The sequence below is a fragment of the Ictidomys tridecemlineatus genome, chromosome 1, assembly GCF_052094955.1.
Source record: "Ictidomys tridecemlineatus isolate mIctTri1 chromosome 1, mIctTri1.hap1, whole genome shotgun sequence".
Classification (NCBI taxonomy): domain Eukaryota; kingdom Metazoa; phylum Chordata; class Mammalia; order Rodentia; family Sciuridae; genus Ictidomys; species Ictidomys tridecemlineatus.
Genome location: NC_135477.1, coordinates 221,508,834 through 221,532,183, shown reverse-complemented (window position 1 = coordinate 221,532,183; position 23,350 = coordinate 221,508,834). Strand labels below are relative to the sequence as shown.

At 33.0% G+C, this 23,350-nt stretch overlaps 1 protein-coding gene and 1 long non-coding RNA gene across 3 annotated transcripts in view; one reads left to right on the top strand and one right to left on the bottom strand.

The window, feature by feature from the left end:
* Positions 1-579: 579 nt before the first annotated feature.
* Positions 580-23,350, bottom strand: part of Dhx29 (DExH-box helicase 29) — a 45,775-nt gene continuing 23,004 nt past the window's right edge. The window contains exons 11-27 of the mRNA XM_005319629.4: positions 22,242-22,850; positions 20,781-20,924; positions 16,834-17,010; positions 15,940-16,080; positions 14,531-14,675; positions 14,293-14,410; positions 13,156-13,240; positions 11,468-11,556; positions 10,352-10,480; positions 10,197-10,272; positions 9,241-9,465; positions 8,040-8,176; positions 7,171-7,264; positions 5,223-5,525; positions 4,420-4,551; positions 2,889-2,985; positions 580-857 (exon numbers count right to left, since the gene is read on the bottom strand). Coding sequence (XP_005319686.2) covers positions 796-857; positions 2,889-2,985; positions 4,420-4,551; positions 5,223-5,525; positions 7,171-7,264; positions 8,040-8,176; positions 9,241-9,465; positions 10,197-10,272; positions 10,352-10,480; positions 11,468-11,556; positions 13,156-13,240; positions 14,293-14,410; positions 14,531-14,675; positions 15,940-16,080; positions 16,834-17,010; positions 20,781-20,924; positions 22,242-22,850 — 2,763 coding nt within the window. The 3' untranslated portion in view covers positions 580-795. The remainder of the gene's footprint in view (positions 858-2,888; positions 2,986-4,419; positions 4,552-5,222; positions 5,526-7,170; positions 7,265-8,039; positions 8,177-9,240; positions 9,466-10,196; positions 10,273-10,351; positions 10,481-11,467; positions 11,557-13,155; positions 13,241-14,292; positions 14,411-14,530; positions 14,676-15,939; positions 16,081-16,833; positions 17,011-20,780; positions 20,925-22,241; positions 22,851-23,350) is intronic.
* Positions 2,969-15,588, top strand: LOC120885316 (uncharacterized). Of its 2 annotated transcripts, XR_013423613.1 has the most exons (4): positions 2,969-3,055; positions 7,579-7,648; positions 10,698-10,781; positions 12,325-15,588. It is a non-coding gene; the product is annotated as an uncharacterized LOC120885316 (long non-coding RNA). The 2 variants fall into 2 exon arrangements; XR_005727849.2 differs by lacking the exon at positions 2,969-3,055 and having other exon boundaries at positions 7,259-7,648.

Below are 23,350 nucleotides of genomic sequence, written 5' to 3'. Positions count from 1 at the left end.
GTGATAATTCCAGCTACTTGGCTGTGACAGGAGGATTTTGAGTCCTAGGCCTGACTAGGTAACATAACAAGACCCTATCTAAAAAAAAAAAAAATAAATAAAAAAAAAATAAAAAGTAACAAAAAGAAAAATATCTATGCATGTTTTACTATCTCAACTTACCTGTTCACTTGTGGGTACCAAAAGTTTGGTTCAAAGGTGGTAATGTTAAAGCTTTGGAATGACGAAATAGGGAAAGCTATCTAACCCAAACTTGATAAATAAAGCATTTGTCATTTCTGGCCATCCTCCAGCACTATATCTTTATGTTTTCTGCTACAGAAAGAGGTGGAATCTATTTGTTGTACTCTTATTTAGGTTCCAATTTTGAGTATCAATTGTTAAATAACTAACTTCTGAAGTTGTTCTTTTTTATGGAAATTTAATTATAATTGCTTTTAAGTTCATTTTGTTTTCTGGGCTAAAATGGTCTAAATTCTCCAAACCTCAAAGGCTGATAGAGGATGAGGCAGCTACTCAGGAAATCACAATACTACGTTATAGATACTACAGACAAAGGTCTTGCCCTTAAGGCACATGGATGATACCAAAGAATTTATTGTAAATGTAGTGGCAAATACACTGAGAATAATCATCATCAAAAAGTAACTAGAAAATTACACATGTTGAAAGTCTGTGCTTTTTCTTCCCCCACAACCTTTAGGTTAATGGCTAGTACCAACATTTTAGATAATGAAATACTTAATAAGATGGTCCATTTTCACATAATTTCACGATTGTATCTTCATCTTAATTTCAGTATCCATTACTATTCTCTGTTTTAATCAATTCTGTAATGATCTGTAGAATCTTGTCATCTGAGTAAAAGGAAAAAAAAATACCCATGAATAAATTCAACACTGGCTAACTTTCCAATGTATATGCATGTAAATAAGAGGAATTCTCTTTAAAATATTTTCTTAAATTAAGAATACAAAATCAAAACCAACAATATTCACTATTTTATAATACGAGAGATGCCTATAAAATATTATTTGTTGTCCTATAAATGTTATCTATTATTATAGTTTCACTATAATTCAACAACAATAACAAAAAAAATCAACATTTTGGAAAAAAGTCAATATTGATTATATACAGGCTAAGGTCCAAAGACATAATGTGGTAAAAACGGTTTCTTTTCTTTGTAAGAAATAATTTCTTTAAAAATTCAAGATAAGATGTTTGCTTACAACTTTTTCATCTGGTTGAAATAATCTGAAGGTCCTATTGACTTTTCCATGTTCCTCAGAGTATGGCAGGATTTCCATAAAATGGGCAAGGAAGAAGAAACTGTTATCAGTTTCTTCATGTTTAGACCAAAGGAAATAAAAATTTCTAACAGGGAAGTGTTCTTGGAGAGGTGTCAATGGGGAAGTGACAGGCTTCTCTACATAACAAAGGGAACTAATACCCACTGATTTGACAAACATCAAGAGAGGAGGCATTATTTGCTAAGGTTGTTTTGTTAACAACTACTCTGAAATTGTGACTTCCTAAGAATCTCATAATCACTCTTTTAGAAAAGTTGTAATTATCAGAGCTAATTCTAAATTCTAATACTGAATTCTGCATTTACACTTGGATTAAATGCTCTGAATTTCAGTGGTTGCAATGGAAATTAAAAAAAAAAATTTGTAGTTGTAAGTGGACAAAATGCCTTTATTTGTTAATTTTTATGTGGTGCTGAGAATCAAACCCAGTGCCTCACACATGCTGGACAAGTGCTCTGCCACTGAGCTAGAGCCTCAATCCTGCAATGGAAATTTTGACAAATGTTATGTGATGGTGTGATGGGAAGCATATAGCACCAACGGGAAGATATTCTCTTCCTACAACTTTATTCTAATCAAGTCTCTATTTTACAACCACTAGTTTACAAGAAATACAGGGACTAGAAAACATGTTAAATCAAAGCATAAGAATGTAACCAATCAAAGCCTAAATGAGGAACATTCTCCATTAGAAACACAACCCAAATTATTAAATAAATGAAGTTTGTTAATTTTAATAAATTGCATTTAAAAAGGGGATGATAGTAAAGCAGAAGTGTACAGAATAAAAGACTGAAAAAAAAATGGCTACAGGTTTCTCCTATAGAGAGATCAGTATGTCTGGGATATTCCTTTGGACCATGCATTTTTATACCTGTCAGGATGATTTTTATGGTTTGGGAAGATGACTTAGGTGTCAATTTCAGATTTCTGTTGAAGGATAATTATTTATTTTTTTACAGATTAACAATTCTGCATTTGTGAGAAATGCGTGGTAAACCTAACAGGAAGTTCCTAATTCTTATTTTTTTTTTAAATAACTATGTTACTAGTTTACTAGGATGCTAATTAAGTAGCAAAATTTTATGCTCATTTTTATTATCCCTTTTTTTTCTGTGAAATGGTCAGTTTAGAAGCAAAGTTTAGAAGAGGTAGGAGTTAAAAGATTTTTTTTTTTCTATTTTTTGATACTAGGGATTGAACCCAAGAGTGGTTAACCACTGAGTTAACCCCAGCCTTTTTCTTTATTTTGAAACAAGATCCTGTTAAATTGCAGAGGGCCTTGCTATCTTTGAACTTGTAATTCTCCTGTCTCAGGGTCCTGTTCTCTGGGATTACAAGTGTGTACTACTATGCCCAGATAAACTAAAAGAATCTTAAGAGAATATGTAAATTGTGAATAATCAGAAATTATCTGAGTTTGATGGAATTCAGCATAAAATAGATTTTATTAAAATTTTTTTAGTCACATGGAATTTATAACTTCAATGTGCTATCGTGTGCTTTAACTTAAATTATAAATACTGTCTTCCACATATATATTCTCTTCCACTGTCATCATAATCAAACACTTACTTTCAAGGGACATCTTTGGATTTTCAAGCTTTTTTCTTAAAACAGAATCAATGAGAATTCTTAGCTGCTTGAAAATTACAGCTATCTTTACAGGAGCCTGTTGAGAGAAGATGATACATTGGACAAAATTGATCCAGGTGAATTTGAGTGTCTTTAAATAAATTAAGGTAAGACTATGTATCTTTCATCTTACCTGCCTTAGCAAAGCTTGATTTTTAACATAAAACACAATGGGAAAACATTAGCAAATTACTTCTAGTAGTTAAGCTATGCAAACATATTGATATTCTTACTAAATTTGATATCTGTTCCCCAAATAAAGCAACTATTATTCCAATAACTTTTCTCATATAACTCGTGGGAGTTAAGACTAAAGTTTGGGGATGGAAATTTTTTAAAAGCTTTATTGAAGTATAACTTAACAAACCATAAAAACACACTCATTGTTAAGTATCTAATTTCAATGATTTTTAGCAAATTTATAGAATTGTGCAACCATCACCACAATCCAACAATAGAAATTTCTACCACTTAAACTTTTTTACAAAGTACCAGATAATTTTTTTTTTTTTTTGTACTGGGGATTGTACCTTGTAGTGCTCAACCACTGAGGCACATCCCCAACCCTTTTAAAAATATTTAGAGACAGGGTCTCTCTAAATTGCTTAGGGGCCTCACTGTTACTGAGGCTGGCTTTTTTTTTTTTTTTTTTTAAGATGTAGATGGACACAATACCTTTATTATATTTATTTATTTTTATGTGTGCTGAGGATCAAACCCAGTGCCTCACATGTGCTAGGCGAGCACTCTACCATTGAGCCACAACCCCAGCCCCTGAGGCTGGCTTTGAACGTTCAATCCTCCTGCAACAGCCTTCTGATAAAGCTGAGATTATAGCTTGTGCCATTGTGCCTGGCCAGATACATTTTTTAAGTTACATGTAAAATTCACCTCTACAGTCCTGGGCATACAGCTATCATGGTGAAGCCTAATAAAATTTTTTAGATTTGCTTAGTTTAAGCTGGTTGTTGTTGATGGTGCTACAAAGAAACAGATGTACTTATCGCCAGACAGACTTATTGGTCTTTGTGTGGCCAAACACAGTGGAATGAATGATCTTGAATTTGGGGATCAATATTGCTCTACCAATAACTAATCCATGTAATCTAGAAAAGTATTTCTATATAGCAGCATCTCCATAGAAAGGAAATTATAAAAAATATCTAATAAGATTATTAAAATATCATATTTGAGATAATCCATATGAAATTAACTATTGATATATCTAACACATGACAAGTTAATAATTGTTACTGATAACAAATATATATATACTTTTATAATAGCAATATAATTTGATTTCTAAATTTAATAGATTTAAAACCATACAGGCAGGATAAAATAAAGAAGTCATTTATTTTAAATTGTAAGAAGAAAGTAAGCAAATCTCAAAAAAACTTAAAAATCTACTTCAATAGTATTAGAAGTTGAAAATTTTTATATAATGAATAAAATCAGCTGTGCTCTGTACCTGAAAATAGATCCAGCCATCAACAGAAAGAAGACGTTCTCTGTGTTGAACTTCTATATCACCACCAAAGAGTAAAACTGGAAAAGGAGTTATTAGGGTTGTTTCCCTCAAATACACTCTGGCATACCTTATCTACATTAGGAAAAAAAGGGGAGAGAAACAACTTCACAGTCTAAAAACAAAAAATTCATTTACCTGTTTCATATAAGCATTTTTCAATAATGTGACTCTATTTTAAATCATTCTCTTATGTGAATTTTTAAATTCTGCAATAATTACTATTATCACCTATGTATTAAAAGGCATTTTAAATATTATCTGTAAGGTTGAATTATATGCCTTGACCATAAATGAAACTATGTATAAGTAATTATTTAATGATATTAAATAATTAATGTCATAATAATGTTATGATTACATTTCAAAGTTTCTGGTTTCTAGATAAATGTTCAGTCAGTCAATAATTTCTCATGTTTTACATTTAAGTTTGATAATATATTGAGTGTTTTCAAGCCAGTGCTAGAAATTATAGATTCTTGTTACTTGGTCTTTTTTCCCTTTTGAAACTTTATTAACTGATACCTTAATTAACTATCTGTTATAACTGTCTTTATTCCAAGTAAAAAATTCAGAGAAAATTCTACTATTTTTTTGAGAAGCTATGTATGTACATCTAGATTTCAAATACAAAATAGAATAGCTCAATTTGAGAACTAAGTTAGATATTTGTTGGGACATAACTTGTTATAAATGACTTCTAGAAAAATGTTCTGAAAATTAGAATTTAAGAACAAGTACTTTACCTTCTCCTGGTATAAGAGCCATCCATGAGTTTGTAAATCACGATTTACTGAGGATGGATGTACTTGTGCTTTGCCTTGGGCTGTTTCCACTATGCAAGCCAATTTTTCTGTAACATCCACTGACTTTGTATAGATTATCTTCCCCACATTGTCATACAGTCCAGCAGCCAATACAGCTTTAAGAAGGGCAATTTCTTGGAAAGAGAGGGTCTGTGAGGCTCTGTTTTCCTCCCAGCTGGTAGAAGTTGAGGCAGATGAAAATCCTGCAGCCTTAACCAACTTTATTAATTCCTGCTTTACATCCTAGATTGATTTATGATTTTTAAAAAAGACATAATCACAATTGATTAAAATAGAGAAATTTCCAAATAACTTTGTAATTTGTATTACTGTTTTCCATAAAAAACAGACAAGATGCCAAATTATTATTTAGTTGACTATCACCCAAATTAAGTTAGGGTAGAGAAAAGAGATACTGGAAAGTAAAGAATTAGAGCCAGATCTTTCACCATGGAAAGATTTTAGATGTTATAAAATATAAGCATTTCCATGAGAGCTGTTTCAGTAGTAGCTATCCTTTTTTTACTCAATGAGGATGGTCACAGAATAATAATGAAAAAGAATTAAAGAACTGTGATTACGTTCTCTACCTTTTGTCTCTGGAAATCTCACCTTAATTTCCTAAAGAATTGGACTTCTTTTAATCTAAAATTGTGACCTAAAACATTTTTCTACCTTTAACAGTGCCAATCAGCAAAGATTACTACAGGAAGGATGAACATTTTTCAAAGTACACAGGATATAAGTAATTAAAAGGTGACATTTACACTTAGGATATTCTTTAGGCTTTTGGTCTGGGGTAAAATAAACACTGATTCCAGGGGAGGAAAGACCAAACAGCTGCTCTAACACCAGAGTTGGCAAAGAGATCTAAAACCTTACAGGTCAGAGTAGGTGAAGAAAAGGATCAGACAAAGAAGGCAGTGAGAGACAATCTGGAGGTTGGGGGAAGGTAAGGTTTGAGTTAAAGGAGAAAGGGCTAAATTGAAGAAATTGCCACCTTTGGGCTAAGTAACCAGTATTTCCACATACTGAATCTCAGTCAGTTGGCCCAGAGTGGCTATTTTCAGAATGTAAGAAACTCTATAGGATGATTTACCTGGTTTGTTAAAAAACGAAACAAAACAAAAAGGAAAAAACAGGAAGGGGAAACTATAGATTAAGAGACTTTAGGGATATATCAACCAAATTTAATGGGTATTCCTTGTTTGGATCATGATTTGAATTAAAAAAATTTATGAGATCATTAGGGATATTTAAGCACTGTATAAATATTAAGAAATTTTTTAAAAGGTGTGAAAATATTAAGGAAAACAAAAATCCCATATTTCAGATATACATAATGATCTGATGCCTTGGATGTACTTGAAAATAATCTAGAGGGCAATCAGTAGGAGAATATAAATTAAAACAAGATTGATCACATGTTGATAATTATGGAAGCAGGAAATGCTTACCCGGAAGTTCATTATAATAGTCTGTCTACATTTTAGTATATTGAAGAAAACAATTTTCCAGATTCAGAACTGTAAATTATGCCCCTTTGACATTCTTTTTTTAAGTGGAACCGAGACTGATAGAGGTTAACTATCCTAATTTCCATACTAGTGTTATTTCTAAGGAAATATTCTGCCTCTTTAAAACAAAAAATCATTTTCCAAATATATATAATTGTTAAGTACTATTTTAAATCACTTTGTCATACATATTGGTTACTTGTTGAAGTAACAATGGAACAAAAATTATAAAGTTTATTAATTCAGTAAGTATTTATTAAATTCTTACTGTGTGTCAAGCACTATCCTATACATTCTTCTTCTTCCCCCCTCCACCTAAAAATAAGCCTATCATAGTTTTCCATTTGACTTTAGAGAAGTGTGTTAATTACCTCTAGGGTTAACAGTGATGTTCTATTAAGAAAGTTCCTTCGGCAATACATGATTTCAGATCGATAGCCTCCTTCTTGCCGTGCTTTCTTCCATCTAGATAAATGAAATGTTGATAAATGAATAAAGTTTATATTTTCTTTCTAAGCTTTCTTTTTCAGAGGTTGTAACCAAAGTAAGGTTTAATTAAATTATAATCATTTAAAGAGAAAGGTTCTTGCTTTTTGTAGCAGCCACATTTATATAAGAATTTCAACTACAACATAAACTTTTTGTTTACATATAGTAATAAATTACTAAATGACTCCAAACATGATATATGAATATATGTAATCTCAAGAAAATTGTTTTTAAATTTTTTTTTTAAGAGAGAGAGAGAGAGAGAGAGAATTTTAATATTTATTTTTTAGTTTTCAGTGGACACAACATCTTTATTTGTATGTGTTGCTGGGGATCGAACCTGGGCCGCACGCATGCCAGGTAAGCGTGCTACCGCTTGAGTCACATCCCCAGCCCTTGTTTTTAAATTTTAAAGAGCATAAAACTATGAAATTCTAACATACTGTGACAAATGAAAAAAAGTTGAAATGTCAATAATTTTAATGACAAAGATTTCATTTCTTAAAAAGTAAATAACCTCAGGTCATTAGCATATTGATACCATGTAGATTCTTTCTTTTTTTTTTTTTAAGAGAGAGAGAGAGAGAGAGAGAATTTTTTAATATTTATTTATTTATTTTTAGTTTTCGGCGGACACAACATCTTTGTTTGTATGTGATGCTGAGGATCGAACTCGGGCCGCATGCATGCCAGGCGAGCGTGCTACCGCTTGAGCCACACCCCTAGCCCACCATGTAGATTATTTCTTTACCCTAGATAAGCATTGTAGATTGTCAGATGGTCTGAATCTGCCATAGCCAAAGCTGATTTTGCAAGATCTGCTTCATCTTTTCGACCAATTGGTGTGGTAAAAGGAGACTTCTCTGTCATAACTGCTGCCAGTGTTGCCTATCCATAAATAACCAAATAATTTATCATTAGAAGTATACACTGAAACAGATTTATAAAAGAAAGCAAATCATAAAACAATCACACTGTAAGTTGTCCTTATTTTTAATAATACCATATTCCATCATAGCTAACTTATATTTTCATTTTAAGTAGTAACTCTGTTTCATTTTAAAAATGCATTACTTTATTTTTATCTTCTGTAGGAGGTAAGGAACCCAAATTAGAGAAAAAAACTGAAAATGTATATAAGTGATTTATAGTCTGTCATGTAGGTAGAGGCACTCTCAGAATCACAGCTCAGTTATCTTAACTCCTACTGCTAAATCATGGAATGCCATGCCCTTTAAGAAAATATGTTTTAACTTGTTGCAACTTTTCAAACTATCATGGTAGAGGTAATTTTTTGAATTTGGCACAATCCTGGTGAGTAACCCCTTCCTCTCTTCCTTCTTCTCTCCCTCCCCCTCTCTCTTCCTTCTTTTCTCCTTTTGTGGTGCCAGGGATCAAATCTTGGGTCTCATGCATGGTAGGCAAGTGCTCTACCATGAATGACATCCCAACCCCATACCTAGATCTAATTACTAAAGAAAAAGAGAGAAAATAATAGTTGTTTTTAAACAACCTTTATTTATACCCAGAAAAGGACACAGCTTGATAAAGACAGTGCAGAATATGTGCCCAAAGATTCAGACAGATGCATAGAATGAATGAATGAATGGAGAAAACAGAATCCTGATAACTACTGGCCCAGAAAGGAAACACAGATAAAAGAAAAAAAAAATAAGTTTTGATTCTACTTTTCAAAATCTGTGGTGTTTAAAACTTCCTTTGAACTATCTACCATATATTCAACTAAATAAATATTTCAAGTGGGTTGTTTGATAGCAAAAGTTCAGACAAACTGAAGTCACATAAAAGTACCTGTAGTATACTTAAGTGAATGAATTAGATTTTCAAGTATATAAAATAAAAATTTAAAATTTAAAAATTATTTCCAAACTTGAAAATTTCCTAGCAAAATGACATTTAAAGTGAAGTAGCAGCAGTATCATTTCACTTACCACCGGATCGAGACAGCCAAATATGGCACCAAAAATAAGCATCTTGCCAATTTTGACATTGACAGGTAAAGCTGCAAGGTGTTGGCCCAATGGAGTCAGTTTAGGTTCATTTAGTTCACAAGCTCCAATTTTTCGGAGTAAATTCATTGCATTGCTGATTACTTGAAGCTGAGGAGGATCTAAAGCTTTGGATAGGAAATCCTCAGGAGAACCAAGATTACATTTCTGCAGATTGAAAGAGTGATAAAATTGGTATGTGAGCAGAAAGAATTGATACTACACAAACAGTGGAACTAAATTTTGAGTTCAGTAAAATTTTAAGCAAAGAGGGTAAATGTGTAAGGTTATCCCTATTATTTTTCTTATAGTGGGGCTGGGGGAGATGTATGTGTTTGGAGGCAAAGGTAGAAAAGAGGATGAGATCTTCTAGTCCACGTTTTTGGTTTCTTCACTACTGATTTTAGTCAAAACTCTAAGAAAAGGAGGATATTATCAGTCTAGAAGTCCTTGGTCTGTTAGTGCTTCTCAATTTCAGCATTACTAAAAGTGTGTGCTGGGTAGTACTTTGTTTTAGGGAGCTGTCCTGTGCATTATTCATATGTTCAGCAGCATCCCTCATCGCTACCCACTAGAGACCAGGAACATTTATCCCCTGCCAGTTATGAAACCCCAAAAATGTCTCTAGACAACTCCACATGTCCCCCTGATAAGAACTACTGATCTAGGTTGTATTTCAATACATATGCTGTATTTTAATAGAAAGTATGAGTATTTATGGCAAAATCAAAGCACAGTGGATTTATACTTATAAAAAGATGGAAAGGAGCACATATTAAAGAATAAGATACTTGAAAATCTATAAAGTAACATAAGGCCAGATAAGTTTATATATTTTTTTTTTTTTGTAAAAAGGGTGAAGAACAAAAAAATTAATCTAAGTTCCTAATAACAAATACCATAATATGAAGACATAATTCCTCCAGAGGTACACGCAAGATTTCAGGAACAGAATAGTCCATAAAGCCTTCAAATCTGAAAAATAAGATAATATTTATCTGGAATGCCACCTAGTATTGATTTGGTCTTTTTGAATTTGAGTGTGGTGCCATACCTCTCTCTCGTGTATAATCGAAAGCAGAAGCCATCTCGGACCCGCCCAGCTCTCCCCTGGCGCTGCAGAGCACTAGCTTTACTCACAAAAGTTTCGACCAAAGAACTCATTTGACTGCTTTCATGGTACCTAAAGAAATGTTTTAGGAGAAAATAAGTAGATAACTCACATCAAAATTGGAAAAACCCAGCAATATTTAACTCTTAACATTAAGTTAAAAGTAGGTTGTTTTGATAATGAAGTTTTTAATACCAAATTAAAAGCTCTAGTACAAGGAAAAAAGACAAGCTTGTGTCACTTACCCTTTCTCAAATTAATCTGATCAAGGATTTTTTTTTTTTTTTAGTGGAATACCTATGTAACAAGAATTCTTTGAAATAGTTTCAGAAGTGCTAGTGTCAACATTAAAATTCATCATACCTTTCATAAGGTAAGTTAAACACTGAAAACATTTCCTCTAGAGGTACAATCAAGAACTTATTTTTTATTTGAGAGTATGATTTTTCAAATATTTCTACAGTGTCCTAATATTAGGAATAGTGTATGTAATTATAAAGTAGTAAAGGCAGTGTACCCAATTTATGCAATATAAATATTAAAATATTTATAAAGTAGTAATTGTTTTGTTGGTGATTTAGTTAAGATTATCTGTTATGTTTCAATTACTGTACAAGGCACTTTCAATTAGGATATCTTCATTTTTCTCACACATAAAAAAACTGATGATTAGAAAGTTTTTACTTCCTTCAAGATAACAAATCAGAGATTTAAATCCAGCTGACTCTAGATTTATGTCCTTTTGTTATTATCCCACAAATAATGTTTTTGTTAAACAATTTATTTTAGAAACAAATCTACAAAAAGTAATGTAAAATTTTTTTAGCACTTTCCTAAAAGTAGTAGCACAATGGCCTCACAACCCCATGAAATGAAATTCTTAACATTTAGCCTCAGACATTTTAAAGTTTCCTATAGCTTTTCTAAAGCTTTTTGCTTTGGGCAGAATTAAGACATTTGGGATTTTCCCTATATGATTCTGTAATTTCTCCTAACAATTCAAGAGCCCCAAACTCTTTCTAGGTTAAAAATGTCTTGATCTGGGAAATTCAAACTTACTTATTTTCTTTTGTTCTTCCAGTATCAATTACAAATACAACATCTGGAATAGTGATACCCGTCTCTGCAATATTTGTTGCTAAAACAATCTGAAAATAAACAAAACGCTAAAACATTTAAACAACTTTCAGCAACATATCATCATTTAAACTTCTTTAGATAGTTTGAACTGATGAATTTTTAGTATTGTTCGTTTTTGAGACAGCATCTCATTAGGTTGCCCAGGCTAGTCTCAAACTCATGGGCTGACGATCCTCCCACTTTAGCCTCCCAAGTAGCTAAAATTACAAGTGTGCACCATCATGCCCAGCAGAACTGATGAATTTTTAAAAGTGAATTTCAATTTCATTCACAAAAAATTTGTTATTATTTTGTAATTAATTTGCTCTAGTTTCATCAGCTCAGTTTATTAAAGTTGATTTTTATTATAAGAAAAGCAACATTCCCCTAATTCTAGTAAATCATCTTAAAAATGACAGAAGTAGAATGGGAAACTGGGTCAGTGAATGGAGACAGCTCAGTACAACCATTCAGATTTCTTAGAAGGAAAAAAAAAAAAAAGCAGATGATTGACAACTGCTTACTATCCTGCTTCTTTATATCTTTGCTTTATGAGTTTGTCCTGAATTACCTCACCTGTAAATCAGGAGGTAGAAACAGATAAATTCTGCAGTCTAAAATCTCTAGTTCTAAAATTATTAACAGTGATTACTGAATAGTGCAATCTTCTGCATTTTTATGTTGTTGTTGAATAATTGGAGATAAAACTTAGGAAATTCTGAGTCAAATCCAATAAGCATTGCTCTACTTCTGTGTATTTTGATATTGAATAATTGCTTCTTATTCATTTATTCTAGGAAATGAAACCCAGATTATGAAGAGCTGGATGGGACCTATGTGATCATTATATTTCAATAGTGTTTAATTTTTAATTTTTTTCCTTTGGGTTAAGAGATGGAACTCTTTTCTTCAAACAAAATCTTACAGGGAAGCCCAAATGTTGAAGATCAGAGCATAGCCTCAGGGTCCCTATAGTTCTCAAGGCACAGTTAGAAAATCATCAGTTTAATTCAACCTTTCTTAAAGAAAAGTGAGGTTGAGTAGTTGTCAAAGACTACACAAATGGTGGCAATTTAGCAACTAGAAACCAGGCCTCTTGCATTACAGTCAGGCTCTTTCCAACAGCTATCTTTCCCATAGTTCCTAGATTGTGCTCAGAGAAAGGGTTCAGAATCTGAGATATTCTTTGTCAAGAAGAATCCTGAGGAGAGGACAAAATGAAAATACTGAGACTATTTCCATAATATAATGATCTTTGTACTATAAAAATATTCAGGAAAAAAACAGCTTAGAAATAAAGAATTCTCCTGGGACTTAAACAGCTCCTGATATCCAATTTCCTTCAAAATGCCTTCCTGGGAAAAGTAGTGATTTGTTTTTTTCACAAGCAACATTTATGCCATATTCTCAACTACTATTCCCGTCAAAAGTCTTGTCCCTTTAATAGCATGTAATGTAAATATTCAAATGCTTGAGTTTTAATATTGGGTTCACTTCTGACTCAAGTAGAGCACTAGGAGTCTGTCATGAGTGAGTACTTAATAATTTCCTTTGATCATAAAAAGTCATAATGTTTTCATGAAATATGATCAGGTGGATCACTATAAATTTGATGTACTGAATTTTACCTTCCTGACTCCTGGAGGAGGAAGTGTGAATGCTGCTGCTTGATCTTGAGTTGAAAGAATAGAATGCAGAGCTATCACCTTATATCTGAAAGTTAAAATCATAGTTCTTAGCAAGAGTTTCCCTTTAGAAGACACTGCAAAGAATAACAAAGTTTATTTGCATATAGAAAGCAATTTTCAAAGGTTTATCATGAAAAATTTAAACACACAAAAGTTCACAGAATAGTTGAATAAAATCCCATGTAATATGAACAAGTTACAAATTGAATATCCCTTCTCTGAAATGCTTGGGGTAAGAATTGTTTCAGATTTTTAAACATTTAGAACTTTGAATTTTGTATTAAGGTGGCTCAAATTGTATATGAAATATAGGGTCTAAAGAATTTTTTAAAATGTCATAATGTTAATGTGAAAACCATGATATCAATAGTAAACTATATCAGAACAGATGAACAGTTGCTTAAATATGATAATTTATAATGTTGTTGAGTTATTTTGTGGGGTGGTGCTGGGGATTGAACTCAGGGGCCCTCAATCACTGAGTCACATCCCCAGCCCTATTTTGTATTTTATTTAGAGACAGGGTCTCATGTGTTGCTTAACACCTCACTGTTGCTGAGGCTGGCTTTGAACTTTCGATCCTCCTGCCTCAGCTTCCCGAACTGCTGGAATTATAGGCATGCACCACCATGCCTAGCTTCTTGTTGTTTTTATAAGATTAAGTGGATTGGGGGGAGAGTCACCATATTATGCTTAATCACAGAATTCTCTCTACTTAATCATACTAAGAAAATAGAACAAATGCAGCTATAGTATGTAAAAATTTTTACTATATGAAATGCTATAATAGAAATATTAAACACAAAGATTTAACTCATTGTTTACAATTTTCACTTAAGGTGAAAAGACTTTGAAAACTCTGATTAAGACTTTTTTGTTAATATGTATTTTTTTAGTTGAGGGTAGATACAAAATACCTTTACTTTATTTTTATGTGGTGCTAGGGATCGAACCCAGTGCCTCACGTGCTAGGTAAGTGCTCTACCACTAAGCCACAACCCCAGCCCAAGACTTTTAATGTTTCAAATGTTTTTCTATCTTAAAATTACAAGGAATATAGTGAAGATTTGTAGTTACCGTTCAGAATAAAATCTTCTATCATTTGACAGGAGATCATACAACTGTTGAATATGAGCAAGACCTGGTAAAAAGATCAATACTGCTCCTTCAATATTTCTGAATTGGGGACTTTTGTCTGAAATTTTTAAAAAAGATAAAATATTGAAGATTAAAAAAACAGCATCTAAAATACTAATAAAATAGCTAATAAAATAAAGAAATATTTTATCAAGACAGAGAGACACTAGAAATATACCTAAATATACAAGAAGTTCCAGAATGAGATCCAGGTTGATTTTATGAGGATTCATGTAGGAAATAGCATGCTGAGTGCGGTTGCTGTACTTTTGGTAAAAAGGATTTAAGTCGGCACTTGTTCCAGTATAAACTGGAATGTGTTCCTAAAAGAAACACACCACAGAGAGCTGAATGAAAACATTAAATATTTTTGTAAGAAAAACGAAGTTATTTATATCCATTCAAATCTACTTTTTTCATTGTCACCATTACTGTTGTTAAAATACAGCAAGAGTACAATTTTCAAGTGGAAAAAATTTAAATTTTTTCAAATCTCTCCTATAATTTATGTATTATTCTGTGGCATTTAAAAAGCAGTCAGGCCAAGAGAGGACATAATAATTTTAATATGGTAATTTATACCTATCTCATTCCTCCTACATTCTACTTTGGCTATAAATTCCAATAATCTCTTTTGAAATAACTAAACTTTTCTAAAGTTGTTTTTTTAGTTTGTAATTCCTATCTTTGGAATTTTAGAGAAAGATTTTAGCTTTTGCTTTCTGGGGTTATCTGTCTTTTAAAAGATAAAGTAACTTTAATTTTGTATTTCCATCAGTTTGGATATTTGCATGAAATACAAATGAAATGTCATAGATGTACTCAAAATGCTGGATGTAGTACCACTGGTTAAAATGTCAGATAATGTAGCTTTCCTGATGTTTCTAAAAACACACAATTGAGACTAACTCCCTAGGAAGAATGTGCTTGCCCCAAATAGTGTCCCTATATAAGGAAGACTGGCTCTTGCCAGGAGGGAGGGTACTAAGAAGACCAATGGCAAAGATCTAGATTTTGGGCCTGCACCATCTAATCACTTATGGTGAAAAGGCAAAGTATATAAAACCACTATGAGGGGCTGGGGATGTGGCTCAAGCGGTAGTGCGCTCGCCTAGCATGCGTGTGGCCCGGGTTCGATCCTCAGCAGCACCACATACCAACAAAGATGTTGTGTCCGCCAAGAACTAAGAAAAAATAAATAAATGTTAAAATTCTCTCTCTCTCTCTCTGTCCCCCTCTCTCTCTCACTCTCTCTTTAAAAAAAAAAAAAAAAACCACTATGAATTTACTCCTTAATAATTGATCACTGCTATGAAATTGTTATAAAAGCTGCTTCTTATTTACATAGTCCTTGAATTTTTTATGTATTTGACTGGCCCAGAACAATGTAAGAGAACAATTATATTACAAATTAAAGACTATAAAACAATACTTAAAAAATGATCTTTAAACTTTATTCACACTCTTTATCTGTTTCTCTTCTACCAAACTGTACCCAAATCTACTGCGTGAGCCATATGAAATTCACATGGCAGGTTATGCCCTGGATATCAACACTAGATCTCTTTCAAAAGATTTTCTTCTTACGTGGTACTTTTTTATCCCCCCAGCTTTGCCAGTGACATTAAGGGTTATTTCTTCTTCCTCCTCTAGAAATTTTTGACAATATTCCGAGTCTTTTTCCAAAACAAAGCCTGTTTCTTCTATTATATCTTCAAGATGAAAAACCTGCATAGAGTAAGGCAGATAAATGGGTGAACCCAAATTCATTTCAGAAATATAATAAAGAGAAAAAGGGGATTATCACCTTTTGAATGTTACCAAACTAGATTATGAAAACAATTTTTTTCAGTATTACTTGGAAATGAAGAATTTTGTTAATACAGGTGGGTTTGTCACTTAAGTCTCAGGACAAATTACATTATGGTGTATTTTTTAAATGTGAAAATGGATAAAAGAATAGACTTCAGCAGCTGAACTAAAAAGATAAGCATTAAAATCAGGCAGAAGGGGCTGGGGTTGTGGCTCAGCGGTAGAGTGCTCGCCTAGCACATGCAAGGCCCTGGGTTCGATCCTCAGCACCACAAAAAAAATAAATAAATAACAATATTGTGTCCAAATCAGGCAGAAAAGAAGCTTCAAAGGCGACCCTAAGTTTGAGAATAGGTTTAAAAAAAAAAAAAAAGGAGTTCTTTAAAGCCAGGTAGCCACTCTCAATCTGGATATAATGGTTTTAATGTAGAACTAAGTTTTATGTTCTGTAGCCCTTAGGTCAGTTGTCAGAACACTCCTTTCCATCCTGTCCTCTCTCAGGCAAGGCAGCACCAGCCATGTCATTCTCAAGGCTATCTCCAGGCCCTCTCTCGACTTGTAGAACCCAAGGAATAGTTTGGGGCTCAAACTACAAGGGACTATGTTCTGGGAAAACTCTATGGTACAAATGCAGCTTTTGCTTACACACATACTACAAGAAAAACTTACCTCAACAGGATAACTTCTTCCTGAAATTCTGAGAATAGGGCAGTGTGTGAAATACGTAGAGAACTTTTCACTGTCCACAGTGGCACTCATCAGAATCAAGTGTAGATCAGAACGTTTCTGTAAAATTTCCTTCAAGATAACTAATAGGAAATCTGATTGGACACTTCTTTCATGAACCTAATATAAAGATATACCAAAATTAATCATATATAAGGCCTAGTAAGAGGTTTAAACAATTCCACTTGCCACACTGTAGGCTTCTACCCCAGGATATGGCTTGGAGATCAGACCACATGTGGCTGATAAGAGTAGGCTGTCTCTCAAACTTTAACTCTCTGCTATTAATATAAAACTCTACTATTACCATTACAGAAGACAGATGGTTTATCTACTATGTAGGAAAAATGGAGATAATCAGTAGCAATCTGACAGGTTCACTATTACCATCCACCAAAAAGAATTTTATGCCCTTCAGTGCATGCACTTTAGGGAAGATCACTGTGAATCTCCTATACAGTATAAACAAGATATATTCTAAGGATTTAACAAATATCTGCTAAATTTATACAAGTCTATCTTCTTTCTGTACTCTTATTTCTATCCCTTTTATAACAGACTGAAAGTAGCATACAAGATAAACTACATCAAGATAACAAAACTGTGTTCATCATTCACTGGCTTGGAAGGCAGGCAGTAGTGGTTAAGTGTTTGAGTTCTGGAATCAATTATTTGGGCTTAGTTCTTGGCTTAGTGATTTCAGTCAAGTTATTTAACTATCTCCAGGTCTATTTCTTTTTCTATAAAAGGAAAACACAAATTATGTAAACTTCATAGAGCTGTTGGGATAATCAAATGAGATTAAACAAAATCTTCAAAACAGAGCCCACCAAACAGTAAGTTCTCAGCATTTTGTTAGATGCTGAGCTTTGCAAAAAAAATCCAGACAGTTTTCTTTATTTAAGGATTTTTAGTCATTCGGGATATTGTATATGGTGGCCCAAAATCACATTGATAGGTAGCTAATTCAGGTGATCAGGAAAGGTACCAAGAAAAATTGCCAATAATTCTGAGAATTGAATGATGAGTTTGAAAAAAGGTAGTGGGAAGATAAAAAAACAAAACAAACAAACAAACAAACAAAAAACCCCAAACAACAACAACAAAAAAACCACAGGATGAGAAAGGGAGGACAGGGTGTTAGGTTAAGGGACACCAGCATATAAAATCATGGTATATTCACAAGGCCCTATGTTTAATCTCTAGTACTAAATAAATAAATAAATAAATAAAATAAGACGGAAAGGGAGATTGTAATGTACTTCAGGGGAAAATAGAAACTCCAGAGGTACCCTTTTAATAGTTGTGTAAGATCATGTTAGAGAGCTGAGACTTTATGCTAATAAGTCAAGGAGGGCAGTGATTAAAGCATTTTAAAGCAGGGGAATCATGTGGTTTGTGTTTTATTTTAAAAATAAATGCTCAGGAGTCTGAGGCAGGATTGAGAGTTCAACATCAGCCTCAGCAACTTAGTGAAGACTTGTCTCAAAATAAAAAATGAAAAGGGGATGTGGTTCAAAGGTTAAGTGGTCCTGGGTTCAATCCCTGGTACAAAAAAAAAAAAAAAAAAAAGGTTACTGGCTATAGTTGGTCAATGTAATAGAGGAGAACAAAACAGAAAGCTGAAGTTCAATTCATGAGAGGCTTTTATAGTAATTAATAAGATGTTGTGGTCTCATACAAGGGTGATACCAGTGAATTTAGAAAAAAGTGAATGAGCTTCAGAAAGGCAGAATAAACATGAATAGGTGAAAGGATTTAGGGGACTTGGGAGAAAGAAAGAAAAGCTTAGATGTTTTTACTTTGGGGGTTTGACTAGGTGATTGTCAGGATCATTCACTGAGATTCAGTGAAGAGAAGGGGCAAGATACAAGGAATGAGCAGAAGGGGTGATGCTGAGTTTTGGAAATGCTGAATTCCAAGTTCCTGAGACTGAAAGTATCTAGAAGGTGGTTGGATATTTACATTTGAAGGTCAGGGAAGAAAACACCTGATGGATGACATGGGTCTGGCAAACCTCATCAAACAGATGATAATCAATACAGATAAAGATTGCATTAAAAATAAAAGAAGAAGATAAAATATGTAGACTATTAAGATCACTTGGTATAGGTGTTCAGAAATTGTATGTTAGTATATGAGCAGCCAGCAAAAAAAGTTACTTAATCTACACATTGACTATAAACTAAAACCAATCATACAATTCCCCAGGGAATGGCCAGTAGTACTGTTCTGAGCATCTTCATAAAAGAGTCTTGTATAATATAATGAACTCGGCCCAACATCTCTTACATCCTTATATTTAACATGATAATGAATTTCACTGGGCTTATTTTATTCTTACTATATTGTTCAAGGGGTTGATGGTATGGCAGGGAAGCTCAATTCTGTTAATCATGTCTACAATATACGGCTAATACCAAACATCAAAGAAAACACCTTCTGGAAGTTGATCTGGTTTTTAAATTACAGTTCATCTGGATCTCTATTTACCAAGCAATTTTCTGCTAATAATTTGGAGGTTCTGGGAATTTACTGACTGACAGAAATAATTCAACTCACCTAGGAGTAAATATTTCTCATTATAAATATATTTTTTGCCTCATTCTGACTCTTGATGGTACTGATATAATCTAGGTCTAGGCCATGCAAAGCCATAGCTGTGACACTCAACATTCTGTGCACCCTATGAGTAACGCTTCCAGGGAGAAGGAGTTACCCAAGGGCCTACTAAACAGCCATTTGGCCTCCTTCTAAGGTACAATCTGCCCCCATTAAGGAAAAAAGACCCCTTACATAAAAATTCCTATACTTACCTACTACCACAATATTAATTATTAATATTTCTATTAACATTTTCTAACCAAAAGGAGGAAAATAACAAAATAATCTCCATATTGTTGTTGACTGATTAAAAATCACTGAATGACTAAATTTTTACTATTGCTTTCTTAGTGAATGAATTAACATTTACAAAAAACTTCACACCAGAGAAATTTTTAGTATTTTCTTAATAATAAAAATGCTATATATCTTATCTCTTTTTGAAAAAAAGATACACAATCAAATTACTTAACATAGATAGGCTAGTATGCCATTTAAAATAATTATAGTGTGAAACTTTTGGTATAACTCAGTGTGTATTCCAATTTGATTCAAGTAGAGGTAGGTACATCTGGAGAGAAAAAAAAAATGACATATTAATGATTTTTTTTGCCTTTTGCTTAAGAGTTAGAGCAAACCTTTTAAAAACTAAGAGGCAGCATAGTGGTAAAGAGCCCAGACTGGTGTCAGAATGCCAGGGTTGAAGAACTTACTGGCTGTGTGAATTTAGCAATATGTGACATCTATGTACTTTGATTTCCTCAACTGTAAAATAAAGATATCTATTTCATTAGGTTGCTAGAAGGATATAATGAATTTATATAAGTGTGTGTGTGTGTGTGTGTGTGTGTGTGTGTGTATTGGTGAATGATCCTTTGAATAATATCAAGCATATACCAAATATTAAAAAGCATTTATTAAATAATTAATGAGACAATGGTTAGAGAAAATTAAATAATTATTATTTTTAAAGTATCTGGCATTTGCACAGACAAATGTTACCTAGTATTAAAAGTAACATCTTCCTGTTTTTTTTTTAATTTTTATTTTTGCTGCCCTGGGGATGGAACCCATGAACATTCTATCTCTGAGCTATATTTCAAGTCCTTTTTATTTTGAGATAGGTCTTGCCAAATTATACGGCTGACTTGAACTTGGAATCCTCTTGCCTCAGTCTCTGGAATAGCTGGGATTATAGGAGCATGCCACTGGGCATGGCAGAAGTAGTATCTTTTTAATAGAAAAATGTTAGAATCCATTTGGACACAACTATAAAATTTACTTACCTCATCTACAATAACATGAGACACATTAGTTAGAAGACCATCTTCTTGAAGTTTCCTTAGTAAAACTCCTGTAGTACAATAAAGTAACCGGGTAGATTCACTAGCTCGAGATTCCATCCGGATCTGATATCCACACAAAGCATTCTGAAGGAGAACACAAAGCTGTGATTACATTCTCGCAAGTAATTTGGGAAACAGGCTGTAAAAAGTGAAATAAAAATAGGCTGGGGATGTGGTTCAGTGGTTAAGTGCCCTGGTTTCAATCCCTGGTACATAAAAAAGTAAAAAAAAAAAAAAAGAGAAAAGAAAAAAGAAGCATAAATGCTGATCTTGCTGCTATAGAGTAGTCTAAATCTATTTAATGCAATTTATTATCATCAAGTGTTTCCCTAGTTTTCAATAACATAAAACTATACATTGCTTTGTTCCCTTTAAGGAAATGATGCAAAAAACTGTTCACCTGGCTTCAAATACCATTTATATGATTATTAAAACATTGGTAAATGTTAAACTAATTTTCTACCATAGTATCTTGGAACAAAAACATTTGAGGTACTCAGGAACAGAATGTTAGAATAGCTTCTGTACTTTGGTATGTCCTTCCACCAAACTCCTGTAAAGCAGCTGAACAAAGTGAGTATCACACCTAATGGAAATCTTCAAGTCTCATCCATTCCTATCATACTTTCTTACTCCTGAAATCTTTCCTTTGACTTATGCATATGTGTGTCACCCCCTACAGCTGCAGCAAAGAAACTGTCTTTCTATCCTCTTCCTTGTATTCTATGACAGAAACCCAATTAGCTAAAAAAAAAAATTAACGAGGTTGCTCATCTTAGAGATGAAAATATTGTATGCCATCTCCAGAAAGAAAAATTCAAAGTAAATAAACTGAAAGTTACATGAACTATATTTGTTATACTTGGTTCTAACCAGCTTAATTTATTAAATGAATCCCTAATTCTTTATAGCCAGCCTGATTAAGGTTTAGTCAATTTTGCGCACATGAAATGCATAATAATAGTTGAGTCCTTTTTCCGGTTTTAAAAAAGATATGTGGTTTGAAAATAGTTTAGAATTTTCATTTATGCTGTTTTCCCCTTCTGCTCATTAAAAAGAATGAATGAAAATCATTCAGGGATGCATTCCATAGAAAAGACTTGCAAAAGATATGATAATAGATTAAAATCTGGATCTGTTTATATTTTTTGTTTGACTTTGTATGTAACTTATTTGAACATTAAACTATAAAGATAATATAGTCTTCTTTTATATGAGAATTTTAATGAGAGGATTAGTGAAGGACAATAGCATAATATCCTATTAGAAAAAACATGAGAAGTGCCCGAAACATGCTACTGCATGACCAATAACAGCTAGAATCAAATACGGTCCAGGTTCCAGTTGGATCCCAAGAGCAAAAATGAGTAATGTCATCATTCACTGAGGTGGATATCTTACCCTTCCTCCAGGTCCATTTTCACAGCCCAATTCATCACACACTCTGGTGGCTAAACTCACTGCTGAGATTCTTCGGGGCTGGGTACAGACAATGTTACATTTACTTGTTTCCCGCTCATTTAGGAGCAAATCTTCCAATAAAAAATGTGGTACTTGAGTGCTTTTACCACTCCCTGTTTCACCTGCCACAACTACTACCCGGTGCCTTTTAAGGGTTTCCACAATTGAATCCCTATGTTTGAACACAGGTAACTGTTGTCTTTCCTTTAGAAGTTTTTGATATTTGGGTGTGCTTTGCAACTTTCTAAAGAGGTTTCTAACAGGTTCTAAATCTTCTGTATTTGCTGACTCCAAAGACAGTGTAGAAAAATCCTCGTCAGAAACTAAATTTTCCCAAGATTCCTCAGGATCATCAGAATTTTCTCTTTTATTTTCAGAATGCTGTTGTTGCTGTTGCTGCTGCTGTTTCAACTTATTCAAAAGTTTGGCAATAAAAAGATCACGTGGCTTATTAGTTTCCATTTTATTTAATTCTTCCCTTTTCTTTTCTGCATCACTCCACTCCAGCCAAACATCTCGGTAAGTGGGAGGTAGTAACTGATGAACAGACTATAACGGGAGGGAAAAAAAAGCAGTATTTTATTTTCACTACTGGATATCCAAATCAGCAGATCAAAGCTTAGAAGGATAGTTACATTCTTCTTAAAATGTAATTGAACAAACTAGTAAGTTACTATTTTAAGATACATATGCAAATGATGCAAGTTCATAAGTAGCTTATTATTTTCAGGTTTCTTGATTTACTAGCTATGTGATTTTGGGGGCAGTGACTTTTTTGTGCCTTAGTTTCTGGATTTAAAAATGACTAACAATAGTCTCTTCATTATAGTCTCCTCAATGTCTTATGAATATTCTTCATAAGATTATTCCAAAGTTAACTTTAGGTCAGTACATGTGAAGTGCTTATTCCTAGAGCATGGTAAACTATAGAATAAATGTTTATTATTTATTCCTACAGCGGTACTATATAAAATGTAAATGAACCATAGAGCACTTAAAAAACATACAAAACTCCTTTTGAGATTCTGAAAGTTATAAATTAAAGTATT